This window comes from Stegostoma tigrinum, chromosome 10 (genome assembly GCF_030684315.1).
Source record: "Stegostoma tigrinum isolate sSteTig4 chromosome 10, sSteTig4.hap1, whole genome shotgun sequence".
Taxonomy (NCBI): Eukaryota; Metazoa; Chordata; class Chondrichthyes; order Orectolobiformes; family Stegostomatidae; genus Stegostoma; species Stegostoma tigrinum.
The window spans coordinates 87,188,419-87,202,373 of NC_081363.1; the positions used below are offsets into that span (position 1 = coordinate 87,188,419).

The following is a 13,955-nucleotide window of genomic DNA, read 5'->3' on the forward strand; positions in this document are numbered from 1 at the left end:
AGAGAGTTGAAGAAGGAAAGGGTTTTTGTAGGAAAGGAGAGAAGCAATAGAAGACAAGGGATGGTCAGGGAAAGTTTAGGGCAGATTAAATGTCAAAAGGTGTCATGGAACAAGAGATAATAACAGCTCTAACTGTTGTGGAGAAGATAAGACAAATATGGAGCAGGCGCACATGATAAAATATGGATCAGCTAAACCACAAAAAAAATAGATGAGGGGTAGTGAGAGGGTAAATATCGAAATGGAGTACAGAAGATGTTGAACTCCACCTTGAGTCCAGAATGCTGTAAAGTATCTAACCATAAGATGAAGTACTGTCCCTGCAGCCTAGAGGTTTTCAAACTGCTAACCTTTAAGACACTGTTCAGGTACTCCCTGAAAGAGCAAAGAATCTATGTTAACAGGATGTGTCGACTACCAGGCCTGGCTAAGCAGGTCAGACCTCCTGTGTGCTTCTTCACCAACAGAGAAAAAGCTTCCCCAGTAGGGAGAGAAAATGTACAAGGATTGCAACCTGCAAACTCTATGTAGCTTTCTGACTTAGAGCAATTCATCAGAGTCAAGGAAATAAGGAGGATGAAAACAAAATGTGTAGGTTATTAGAAGCTGCTATGGAATAAATATATAAGTGACAAAGTTACGAAAGCCAAAGTCAAAAATCTAAAATGACAAAGACAATCTTTGTGGCAAAAATGAACAGTAACCTACAGTGGAGGTTACTTTTGATAAGTGGTTCTGGCTGATACTATAATGAAACCTTTACATCACATCATGGATGTTTCAATTGCAGAATGTGTAGCTCGGCAGTAAATGTAATACATGATCATTACTTACACCTACCTTTCATAGAGCTGCTGCCTTATGGAACCATTTATATCATCTGCTGATCCACACTGAAGTACTCTTAATAAAGCATCTGTCTCCCCCAGACCATAGTTCAGCTTTGCTTCAGTGAGCTCTATGGTCAGTTGATGCTGGCTGAAATCCATGTATATTCCAGACATGATCTCAGCACGCTCCTGGCGCAAGCTTTCAATTTCCTTCTGCCGTGCATCCTGAAGCTCAGATTTGAAGTCTGCCATTTCTGTAACCCTGTCTCTGGTTTGCTTTTGCTTGGTCTGTCTGTGAGAACTGGTGACCTCGCTGATACCACTACTTGTTGACAGAGGTCTATAGTGGACTCCAGACCAGTTGTAGAACTTGTTATGCAAGGGTAAGTCTTCTGGGCCTCTGCAAATAGCTGTCCTGGAATTGGACTCTAGTGGCCTATTGCAGCCAGACATGGAGGGTTTCTCATTCAGAAGCATTTCTGTGTTACACTCACTTGAGACTAAGGACTGAGCATCTTCAGTGGCAAATTCAATTGTCTCTTCACTTATAATGGATGTCCTAGGTACAGTATTGCAATCACTGAAGGAATCATTTTGGCTTGGAGTTTGATCCTGTAATGTTCTGTTCTCCTGATCATGTGAGTCTGTCCCATTTTCAGAAAGATGTCTGTGCTGCACTGAAGACATACTGGAAGATCTATGAAAGATGCTTTTGGATAGTCTTGTGGTATTACCAATTTTACTAAGAGTGGGAGGACAGGAACTCAGTGCATGACTATGGTATGTTAGTGGAAAAGTGGAAGAATTTGACTGTTTCCTTGATTCAGTGTTTGAGGTAGAGGGCATCTGAACACTCTGAAGAACCAGTTGTGACTCACCTTCCTTAGTCTGTGTCGAGTTACAAAGTGGCACATGTTTAACGTGTGCTACTCTAACAGCATTTTTTTCCCACTGCTGATTGGGATGTTCATTGCAAACCCTTGCTGATTCTGAGCTCACAGATGACTTAAGTGAACTGGACTGAACTCCATCTTGGGAATCACCTGCACTGTCCCACTGAATCAAACTTGACAAATCATGGTTGGTGAATTTATTTTGCTCACATAACAGAACCAAAGGCACACTGTTTGTTTCTACCCTCCGTTCACCTCCTGATTCCATTTGTGTGAAGTTAATTTTGTGTTGCTGTTTTTGATTAAAACCATACCAAGAAGCAGGCCTATGCTTTCTTTGCCAATATTCAGAATGCTGCAGTCCATGTGACTCTCTACCTTCAGGGCACTGAAGTGACTTGCTGCAGGATCTCCGGCTTGCAGACCCAGCTTCAAGTGTTTGAATGGGGGATGAGGCTCGGTCCACTAGATCAGCCAGCTTTATATCAGCAGAAGTAGCTTCTTGTCTAGCTTGGAAACTTTGTGCAAAGCTCTTCTTTTGTCTATCCTCCAAGACATTGGGACTATAATTTTCCAACTTTGAAAATTCTGACACACTTTCCAAAGAGCTGACACTTTTTATACATTGTGTGAAGTCACCAAGTACAGATGTCTGTGATGCTGCTGCAACGGCTGAATCAGCTGGACTGATTGATACTAATTTCTGAGTGTCTAGTGAGACAGGGGTTGAGGTCCTGACAGACAATTTTCCATCTTCTATAGAAAGAGAAGAACATAGTGATTGGCTATGGAGAGTATCAAGATCTGACACACCACTGCTCTGCTGTCGCTCCTGCAGTGTTAATGTCACATCAGTGTGTTCCTGAGACACATTAACATCTGAACCAATCACTCTCACAATAACATTAACCTCTGGAGATCTCAGCACTTCCTTTCTTGCACTTTCCTGGCCATCATTTTCTGAATTGAGAGATAAAGTTTCCGTCTGAACGGCTACATCCATCACTGTCTGAGTACAACAGTCTGTGGTTCTGGCTGTTTCTGTTGCACCGGACTTTTGGTTATTTGGTGAAATGGTTTCGTTTGAGTGGTGCATGTTTGCGTGAATATTACACAGCAGCTCCGTGGTGCTATGGACAAGTTTTGAAAGACGTTCGGACAAGTCCTTGAGGTTTGACCGAGGATTTTTTTGTTTGGGCATGTGTGTCGGAGTTTGGGTACACCTTCTCTGACGTGTAGACAGTTTTTGCTGTTTCACTCCACCCGGTGTTTGTGTCGCTTGGTTGCAGGTGAGTTTAAAAGACCCATCGGAGGCTGACTTTACAGAAGCTTCTGTTGGATACAGGAGTACAATTTCATCAACTTGTGATCTGACAGCTTCAAATTCAGGATTTGAGTATGGCAACTGTGATGAGCAGAAAAATGAAGCAACCACAGATCGATCACATGACCTTTGAAAGGCATCGCCATCAAGGTTGTTAGGGTCAGGGGCTGTAGCTTCAAAAGTCTCTTCTTGGAAGTCACTTACATTACTTAGCGTGTCAGATATTGCTTTTGCATTGACATAACTTAAGTGTGAAATAAAGGGAGAATTTTGAATATTCAATCCATTGTCAACACTGGAACATCTCATAACACTACCAGGACTACTGAGCTGTGACTGTACATTGCACACATTGCTTACACTTACGAAGGCACACTGCTTCCAGTTGGCTCTGTGGAATTCATTACATTGCCACTGATGGATATATGGATTAATATCACTGGAAGCAAAATGCATTACATCTTTTCCTTTACAGAAGTTCATTTCTTCAGGAAAATGCCGCTCTTTGAGTTTTCCTTCAGTATACTTTCCTGGATGAGATTCATCAAATGTTGCCAATATCTGATGTTTGTTGCTTTGCTGTTTGACAGGCTGATTTCTCTTCCCTTGTTTACAAGGTGAAACAACCTTGGAATGGACTATTGCATTACTAGCAGACATGTCAGAATCTGTATTTAATGAGACCCTCTCTCTTACAATGTCAGACCCAAGATTTAGTTTTCGACCATATTTCTTATCCATATCCCTTCCTGTGCCTGCTTCCATTTGGTATACAACCTGCTCTCCGTATGTTGATGCTGCAGCATCACTTGGATTGAAAGCATGCAGAGGGTTTGTGATCAGTGCTGCAGTGGGGTTATACCCACTGGAATCTTGCATTGGTGGATCCACATTGGGTGAGGAGATGTGGACAACTGGTGCGGATTGTCTCTGTTTCAACAGTGGTGACCTCATCTCTTCATGTTTGGCATCAGTTGTATTTGTTGAGCCTTTACATTTACAAATATATGACTGCAACTTGCAATTATCCCTCCCACACCGTCTGCTTCGAAGCTCTTGAAGTGAAAGGAATTCAATGTCAACTTCTTCACCTGAACTAGAAGAGTCCTTTGTGATTTCTATAATTGGTTTAGATTTCATCCTTTTAAGCCGGTGTGATTTCTTCTTCAGAGCATTAGTAGTATTTGGCTTTAATCTCTCATCTGAACCATCACTGACTTTGGTTATTGAAGAGTGTACAGAATCTTTACTGCTAGGAGAATCTGAAAGTATCAAGAGATCTTTGGTATTACACGTTCTTTCCATTTCTGTACACTTATTGCTTTCATGTGACTGAGGACCTAATTCTCCAATCTCTTCACATCGTTGGACTGAATCCTCACTCAGTTCACGGCTATCTATTTTGATAGCTGGCAGATCATTACTTCCTTGAAAGAAATGTTTGTTATATGTTTCAGTAAAGTCAGGAGTTGCACAAGCATCATTCAGATCCTTTATTTGCAATTTGGCCTCAATTTTAAGTTTATGTTCAGGGGTCGACTTATTTTGAGTCTGCTGTAATTGCATTAATTGCTGTTCTTGATAGACAGAATTGTACAAGTTTATGTGGCTGTCATTGTGATGCATTTCTGATTTACATTCTGGTGCAGCAGTCTCAATAGCTTTCTGCATCCTGGTTTGAACACTGGGTTTGTAACTGCATTCTGACACGGGTTGAGGCATGAAGTCAACTTTGGTGGGAGAGCTGGAGTTTCTCTCCTGCTTTATTTGGGCCGAGACTTCATGTTTGTTATTGGCGCTTCCACTGCAAACCTGTTCTTGCGAAAAAGTACTCTGTACATCTTGCAGCTGTAAATGTGCTTCTTCATGTCTTTCACTATCATTTACCTCGTTCTGCACTGACTTATTATTGGTTAAATCAGGTATATTTTTATCATTGCAGATCTCAGGATACCCAAATGTTTCAGTGAAATTCTTACCATAAGCTGCAGCAAATTTTTCTAAAAGCTTGGAAGGTTGTTCTGATGTTGCTACGAGCAAATTTAATGCATCCACAGTTAGCTCTGAAACAAGATCCCTGTCAATCAAACTCACCAAGGAATCCTCCCCTTCCCTTCTGCCATCCAAGGCAACATGTTTCTGGTGGTTAAACAATTCAGTGAAGCTCTGTGGTGTGAATGTGCGCAAATGGTCAGCATTTGAGAAATGGGCATCATGGCACTTAATTCCTGTGTTTAACAGAGATGATACTGTCAAGCTGGGAGTGCTCGAGGATTGTTCTTGGATAGATTGCTGAAACTCTTTTTGAATGCGAGCCTGGTTCTGGTCCATTGCTGATGCAGAGGGCTTTATTAACAGCTCAGAATCCAATGTGCTTTCCAGGGCACTTAACCTACTTGTTGTAGGCATGCTGGGCTTTCCATCATCAGTTTGTGTCTGAATTTCAATTGTTTTTTGATCGTGAAGACACAACCTCTGTTCATTTGGGACCTCCTTTCCTTCTGGTTTCACTGAGAGAGATATGGGTGATGTGTACCTACTTGCTTTTGCATCTTCATGCTGATTCTCAAATGAACATTTCAGCGATACTTCCAAGTTCCCACGTTCAACCTGGCTTCCACGTGACTGGGAAATATCAGGCAAAGAAATTTTAATAGCTTCATTTTGGCTTTCAACATTTAAGCCTAACAAATTTGTACTGCATCTACTTGGATTGTGTAAAGATTGATGGAATTTAAAAACATCCTGCTTTTGAAAGGAGTCCTTGGCATCTACAGTGCCTGAGCTTGGCACAATTAGATCAGAATAAACTATGCTTTCATAAGTTTTCTGCTTTTGATTGGTGACAGCCTCAACACCAGCATCCACTAAATGGTCCAGTATAAACTTGGCCTGGTCTGAATGGGCTGCTTGCCCATCAACCTGGAAATCACTCACATTAGATATAGCTGGTGCATCAAGTTGGTACCACATTACATGTCTACCCACCAACTCCTTTAACACTATATCCTGATTTGGCAATGTGGTCCCTGCTGCTGAACATTCATCTTTCCTGGAGAAGGTGCCATTAGTTTGACACCCAATTGCACCAGCCTTTTCTCCATTGATTTCCTCAAGATCGTCTTTATTGATGAAACAGGGCTGAGCTGACCCGACACCCTCACTTGCATCTTGCTTTTCAATTGTATTACTCCTTGGGTGCAGGGTGGCTGTGTCTGGGATTGTTGTTGTTGGCTTTGAAATGGAGATTGGCTCTTCATATAATCTACCTTGTTCACTGTTTTGCTGTAAAGGAGTGTCCTTTGAACAGGTTACTCTGTCAGTCATGGCTCTACTTTCAGCTAACTGCTGCTGTGTAATATATTTACAAAACAATTCATGGTCCAGTCTCCTCAAATGAAAATTGTCACCAGCTGCAGAAGCAGCCTTACTGGAGGTCAAAGCAAATTTGACAGAATCAACCATAAAGTTGTCCTCTGGAGGTACTGGCAATGCTTTGAAATCCATTGGTGCTTGATTCACTAATCCTGCTTGCAAACATTCTGGAGTTGTTTGCAATTGCTGATTGGTGAATGAATGCCCATCAATATCACACAGCGAAGCTGCCAAACAGACCTCACATCCTTGAGAAACCATTTCAAACAAATCAATCTCTTGAAGTGTTTCACAGTCTGAGTTTTCACTTACAGGCAGCATTTTCTCTTGTGTGAGCTTTTGTTCTTCATTGTTAAAGATATTCATGCAATTCACTGCTGACTTTATACATTTGGAAATCTCTGGAGAATCCTGTTTCTTTATCTCACAATCAACTGCTCCTACAGGCAAGGTAGTGACAACTTCCTGTGGCATATCCTGGGAATATCTGTCTGAAGGAGTTTGTCTAACTTCAGTTCCATGTACCATCCATGTAGCAAATCGATAGCTTTGATCATTTGAAGAGCAGGTTCTACTAACTGCATGAGGAGTTTTGGTGGAGACTAGATGTTCAGTTTCAGTTTTGCTGAAGCTTAGCACATTTTCTTCACATGTAATGTGCTGCTCATTTCTGGCATATTCTTTTGAATTCATGGCCTTTAGATTATCATTTTTACCAAATGCTGGAGGTGACAATGGGCGCAGACAGTTTCGTTGGGAACTGTTGTCAGTTTGCAAGTACAGTCTTGATCTGTCCACAGGCTGACAGGCAACTAATTCAGTTTTTTTATTGTTAATGTTAATGAACAAAGCACTTCCATTTTGTTCAGTTTCCGTAGAGATTTTACTTTTTGTTAAACCTTTGACAGGTTCGCTGTTTTTAGCCATTGTCTCTGTAATTTCAGATTTAGATATGCTTGAGGGTCCAGCGTTCTCACATTTACCTAGAGTACAGTCAACCACTGTGAAGGGCAACTGATTATCTACAGTCACTGCTATGTAACTTATGTCAGCCGAATCCCTACTAATAGCGCGGTCTTCAAATTCAACAACTTCATTCTTCTCTTGAATCAAGTCCATGGCATCTCCTTGTTCATTAGATTCAAGACTTATTTGGATCACATTCTGAATGTTATCAGTCAACATTTCATTTCCCTCAGCTGGATGCGTTAGGAAATCAGTTCCCACTTGAAGTTCATAATCATAATTTGACTCTATCTGATTGGAGAGTGTTTCAATATTGTACTCTGTTGCCACACAGTTCTTGCTTTCTATCGCAATACTCGGAGCTACCATAGCATTCTCTTGCTTAGTTTGTCTTGCTGCTTTTCTTGCATGACCATCATCATAAGAAGCATTGATCTCACTGTGAAAGGCCATGCTTGATGTTGTCACTGAGCTACCAGCTTCTGTGTAAGACCAATCACACAACAGAGATCTGTCCTTCAATGTTTGACCCCCTACATCTTCACTTTCCATAGCACATTGTGTTGTACAAGGTTGCTCTAAGCAATATTTAGAATAGTTGAAGCTTCCAGATGTTCTGTCTCCTTTTATTTCTGTTGCCTTTTGCAAAGCTCTGACTTCATCACTGTAGTTCTCATTCAATTGCTCAAAATCTTCAGCTTGAAAGAATAATTCTTCATTAGGTTCTTTTCCAATTTTAGCTGTATGTTCAGCTTTGTTTTTCTGTAAAGTGAAAAGTTCACAGGGTTTGGAGTCATTTACCAAGTCGAAACTGGTTGCTCTCCCACTGCCATTCATTTTTGCCAGACTGGACCATCTCGTCATCAGAGATGTTGTTTGAAAATAATGGCCAGCTGTTCCAGAATTACTGCCAACTTTCTCTGCTGCACCACTCACTGGGCTGTTCCCCTTGGACTTGCCTTGTTCTTGACAGTCACATGCTACTCCATCCATTTGAATGGGCTCTGTACAAATAACACTCATCTGATGATCTTCAGTATCTCCAGTGAGCATTTCACCTCCTACACAGGCAGTTGTCTGAACATCTTTGAAGGTTCCTATATAACAAATCTGCTTTTCAACAGTAACTTCACAACCTTTAGATTCATCTAGAAATCCAGCACCTGTCATCATCACTGAGTCTTCAGTCAAATCTGTTGGAAGGCCGAGTCCAAAATAACATGGATTGCTTTGAACCGCACCATTCACCATGTTATCCTTGTTCAGTTTTGCCGCACTAACATTATCAATTCCAATTTCTTCATAATCCACTAAGAAATTAGTGGAAGATACACAGTCACTTCTAAATCCTTTTTCTCTCATACTGCTTTCTTTAATAAATTGGACTGTTAGTAAGTCAGTGTCCACATCATTCTGGTTGACATCTGCTTTTTTATGGTCACGCATGGATTGGTTAACTTTAGCTTTCGATCCATTCCTATTTCTCTGAGGATTGGATGATTCCAGTTGGCATGTCACGCTTTCTATTATAGGGCCTCTCTCCATGTTGGGACCATGTGATATTTCTGATTCTTCTTTAATTAGCATGTTAACATTTTCAGGCTCTTGGACAAAAGGGTGATGCAGGTGATCCCTTGAAAGAAACTCAGCAGGAATGTTAAGTTTCTTTGAAAGCGTACAATAGGTTCTATCCAACTTTGTCAGAATATTGCAATCTGGATTAAATTTGTCAAAAAGCATGCATTCAACATTTGTTTTAGGCTCTTCTGTAGTAAACTTAGGAGTACTTTGCCCAGATGTAGGTAAAAGATGTACTTCTGACAGCACATTATCTTCACACTGCTGATACTGTGAGTCATCATTACATGGGTTGCCTTTATAGTGCAAGCAGTCTTCAACATTTGGATTCCATAAAATCTTGCTTGTCTCTTTGACATGACCTTTGCTTCTTAATAAAAGTTCTTCTGTTGTGTTTGATACAGTAATACTTCCAAAACTTTGCTGCTGTGAAAAGCAATCTCGGTTTATCACCTGGGGTTCTTCAGAACAAACAGTCCCCTTCTCCTTGTGGAAACGCTCATCATAAATTCTCCCGAGTTCACTGACCTTGACTTCAGAATCCAATGGGCTGCCTGCAGCCTGCAACAGATCTTCTGTTGAAATATATCCTCCATCATTCTTTAAGAGATCTATATGGCTCTTTGGTTTTTGGAGAGTAACGTTTCTAACTGAACTGGCCATCAGATCACAGCTGTCTTTTCCTTTGGTTACAATACATTTTGTCTTCAGTCTTTTCTGCATTATAATGGATTCTGCAGCTTGTCTGTCTCTTTCAGGGACTAAATTTGATTGTTCTGTTTGACTATATCCATCTTTCATTAAAGCTGAGGGAGCAATATCTGGAGCTTTATCTTGCATTGCACTAAATTCTAATAAAGGTTTGGTCTCATTCTGGATAAAAGAGGTTCCCAGAAACATGGTCTCAATAAGCAAGCCAGCGTCTACTGTACCATTCTTTTCTATATATCCACATTCCACTTTGGGTTCCAGAGACTGTTCCAATGGCCCACTTGCTAGTCCATAGGGACCACTGGAATTAGAAATACCTGCAGGGCAAGAAAAATCAGATAAGGTTTGGGACCCTGATTCCAGTTTGGTTTGTTCAGTGCCAGAAATGGCTAAACTCTCAAAGCTGGGTGAGGAATTGAATTTGGTTGTGTTCTCTCTTGAAGCACTGCCACTCACATCATATTTTCTATGACAATTATTGTCACCAAACAGACTGCCCTGAGACCGTGTGCACATTGCTTCTGTTTCTGTGATTTGTTGATCGCTCCGAGTTACTTCCACTTCCGATCCAACATTCTGTCTGGCAACAACCATATCTGTACCAGCTGATCTAAGTTGCAAACAAGTTTCAGGCATAGAAGACTCTACGATTTCTCTCGATTGCATTAATAATGGATATTGCTGTATAGTAAGGACATGATCTGACACATTATCATCTTGTGTCTTTCTTGCTGATACATGCATAGTTTCTATTTCTGAATTTCCAAGCACTTCAGTAATGTGAACCATCGGATGTTCAGTACAACTCAGATCTGACATTGTTACTCCATCAGTTCTAATACTGATGAGATGCTCCTTTTCTTGATCTAGTGCATTGTCTTTGACTTCAGGACATGACACATTGTCCTCTCTGAGATTAATACATGTAGATGTCACTGAAACATTGTTGGTTGCATTACATTGTTGGTTCTCATGTGGTGGACCAAAACTAAACACTGGGTGGATCCAAAGTCTTTCTGGTCTTTCAATTGGATCATCTCCCACATCCTCATACCTATCATCTTGCCCTTGCGAGACTTCCAAAACAGAAATGCCATGAGCTGAATCTATCTGCAAATTACTCCTGTCACTAGATTCACAAGATGGCCAAGCATCTGTCATGATCAGAGAGTCCATATCATTTTTGTTTAACTCCAGATTTTCCATCTGCATATTTTTATCCAGATCTGTAGCTTTTAGTTTTGTGCTACTGGTCAAATTAAAATGCTGCCCTTTTAATCTTACGGCTCCCACACACTGGCTTTTACTAAGTAGTGCTTCAGAAGCCTGATGGGTTTTGGTTTTGTCACCTTCAGTCCAAGGCAGATTCCAATACAGTTCAGCTGGCATTTCATCCGATGCCGCTGATTCAGCTGAATCCATTCTGAAAATGTCACTTGGCCCGTTCACATCAGTTAAGCTGTTCAGAGAAATACTTCTCCCTCTGTTTGCAAGGTTGCATCTTGTTACTTTATTGTAAGACACACTAACATTCAGCATGCCAGCAGCTGATTTTGTGTCCTTGTCCACCAATGAATCTTGGGACATGTGACTGTCGTCACTTTCACTACAATTGTCATGCCATTCATATTGGTGTTTCTCCAACTCTTCCTCCAGTAACTGCTCTTTCAATGCTGTTGCATAAACAGAAGACAGAGAGTCCACAGAGTACACACTATCACCGTCTGACATTTCCTCTGCGTCCGACAAGTCTTTTAGTGAATCACTAGCAGCCATAGTAATGCCAGCATTCAGTATTTTGTCACTGTGCCACTTCCTTGTCTTGGCAGGGTGAGAGACTGGTTCCCAAAGATTAACCAGTGAACAAGCTCCCTTGATGGGACACTGACTCTGGCTCAGGGAAGTCGTCTTAGTGGCCCGCTCCTTGCAGACTCTTTTGGCTCTGCTCAATCGTCCACATGGAGACTTTCCCCAAACTCTGAAGGTATTGCCAATATCCAATAATGGATATTTCCATGCAAAATCCTGCCTCATGTCTTCACTAGCTATTTTAAATAGCTCGTCTTTGTTAGTTTCAACATAAACCGAATCTGATTCAAGTATCCTTATCTCAGAAGTGCAGCCTGATGAATTTTTATTCTCAGAAGCTTTACTGATTAGTTGTTGGACTTCTGGCTGTAGGCTACTCACATCAGCCATTTGTGTATGTTCTTTGTCAGTTAAGTTACTACCTTCATTTGGTTGTCTTATGACTTTGGGCTTGGAAACTTCCTCATGCCCTACAGCCTTTTGTTTCTTTTGTAATTGACCCCATGCAGGTGAAAAAGTCTCACTCCTGCGTTTAAAAGCTTGGTGCCTTGTAACGGACAACCCCTCTTTTGGCAAAGATCCCACTGAGTGAGACTTCTGTGTTGAACTGTGCTGCTTCTTCGTTTGAGGTGAGGTAGCCAAGTTCTTTCTCTTTAGGAAATCACTGTGAAAAAGCAACATTGGAAACCTTAAACATAATTACATCACTGGAAAGTCTGATTCAAAAATTAAAATTAATTTTCTATGTAATTTCTAATTACTTATGTGACTCAGTTTATTTACAATTTTTAATATATGTTCTAAGATCTGGGTATGTCAAAGCTGTATCCCAGTATTGCCACTAGTGTCAGCAGTGGTTCAGTATGTACTTTTGAGTCAGAAGGTCGTGCGTTCAAGTCTCATTCCTGAAGCATGAGCACACATTTCAAGATACTACTCTAGTACAGCACTAAGGGAATGCTGCACCAGAAGATGTGCTGGTTTTAAATGAAACTTTCAACCAAAGCTCTCATCTGCTTTTCAAGTGAACATAAAGGGTCTTCCAGCATACTTTCAAGGGCAGGAGAGATTTTGTGGCTATATTTAAACCTTAGACAACAATTTAAATGGTATAATTTGTCTTTAACTCATTGCTGTTCATGGAAAATTGCTTTCTGCAATTGGTTGCCACATTTTCTACATTACAACAATAACACAATTCAGAAAGACTTCATTAGATATCTTGTGTTTAGGGATGTACCAAGATTGTGAAAAATGCTATAAAATGCAAGACTGTCTAAAATTAAATAAGTTTCTTTTAACCTAATAACAGACTTGCAAACCAAGTTATCATGATTTTGTAGTCATCGTCTGGTAATTTTTATGAAGTGTTAAGGTTACCACTTATGGTTGAATAAAGTTAATCTGGCTACAACTGGGCAAGAAACTAAAAGCACAGCTATTACAAATCATCTACCTTTATAGCTACAAGCTTGATGTGGATTATAGACAAAGTAACCCAAGATTCTTGAAATACCAAGAGTTTGCAAAAGATAAAAGTGTGAAGAATTCAAGCTTCAGCAAGGAACAGTAGATGGGAGGAAGAACTCCAAAGTGACTCAGCATAATTAACTCTGTTACTTTGTGAAATGCTTCTGCTTAAAGAAACTGAGGCTAAGAATGTATTCAGAACTGGCTTGCCAGTAGAAGACAGAGGGTAATGGTGGAATGGTGTTTTTCAGGCTGGAGGTGACTAGTGTGTTCTGCAGGGATCCATACTGAGATATATATAAATGACTTAGATGTAAATGTTGATGGGTGGGTTAGTAAGTTCGCAGACGATACAAACATTGGTGGAGCTGTTGATTATGCAGAAGGTTGTCAAAGGATACAGTGGGGCCTAGATCAATTGCAGATACAGGCAGAGAAATGGAAGTTGAAATTTAATCCGGGCAAGTGTGAGATGCTGCACTTTGGGAATCAAATGTTAAGGAAAGGTAACGGTAGGACTCTGAACAGCATGAATGTACAGAAGGATCTTGGGGTTCAAGTCCACAGTTCCCTGAAAGTGGCCACACGAGTAGATAGGATAGTAAAGAAGGTGTTTTTGATTCGTTTGCTGAGCTGACTGGTTTTCATGCAAACATTTCATTTCCCTTCTAGGTGACATCATCAGGGCTGTATAGCTTCCATTGAAGCATTGTGGCTGTACCCCCTCTGAATTTACATGGTCTGCTCTGTCATGGTGGGCAGTCTTGTTTCTGGTTTTGTACCACAGTGGTATGTAGATGGGGTGAATTGCAACATGTTTGTTAATTGCATTGGTGGTGGAAAACCAGGCCTCCAGGAATTCTCGTGCTTGTCTTTATCTTGCTTATCCTAGTACTGTAACTGTGTCCCAGTTAAATTGATGTCATTCTATCTCAGAATATATTTGGACAATGGAGAGTTGGTTGTACCATTTTGCTGTGAGTTGGTGTATCATGGCAG

General features: G+C 40.7%; 1 protein-coding gene across 1 annotated transcript in view; it reads right to left on the reverse strand.

The window, feature by feature from the left end:
- stard9 (StAR-related lipid transfer (START) domain containing 9) overlaps window positions 1-13,955 on the reverse strand; it is a 383,628-nt gene that overhangs the window by 95,013 nt on the left and 274,660 nt on the right. The window contains exon 24 of the mRNA XM_059649369.1: window positions 841-12,150. Coding sequence (XP_059505352.1) covers window positions 841-12,150 — 11,310 coding nt within the window. The remainder of the gene's footprint in view (window positions 1-840; window positions 12,151-13,955) is intronic.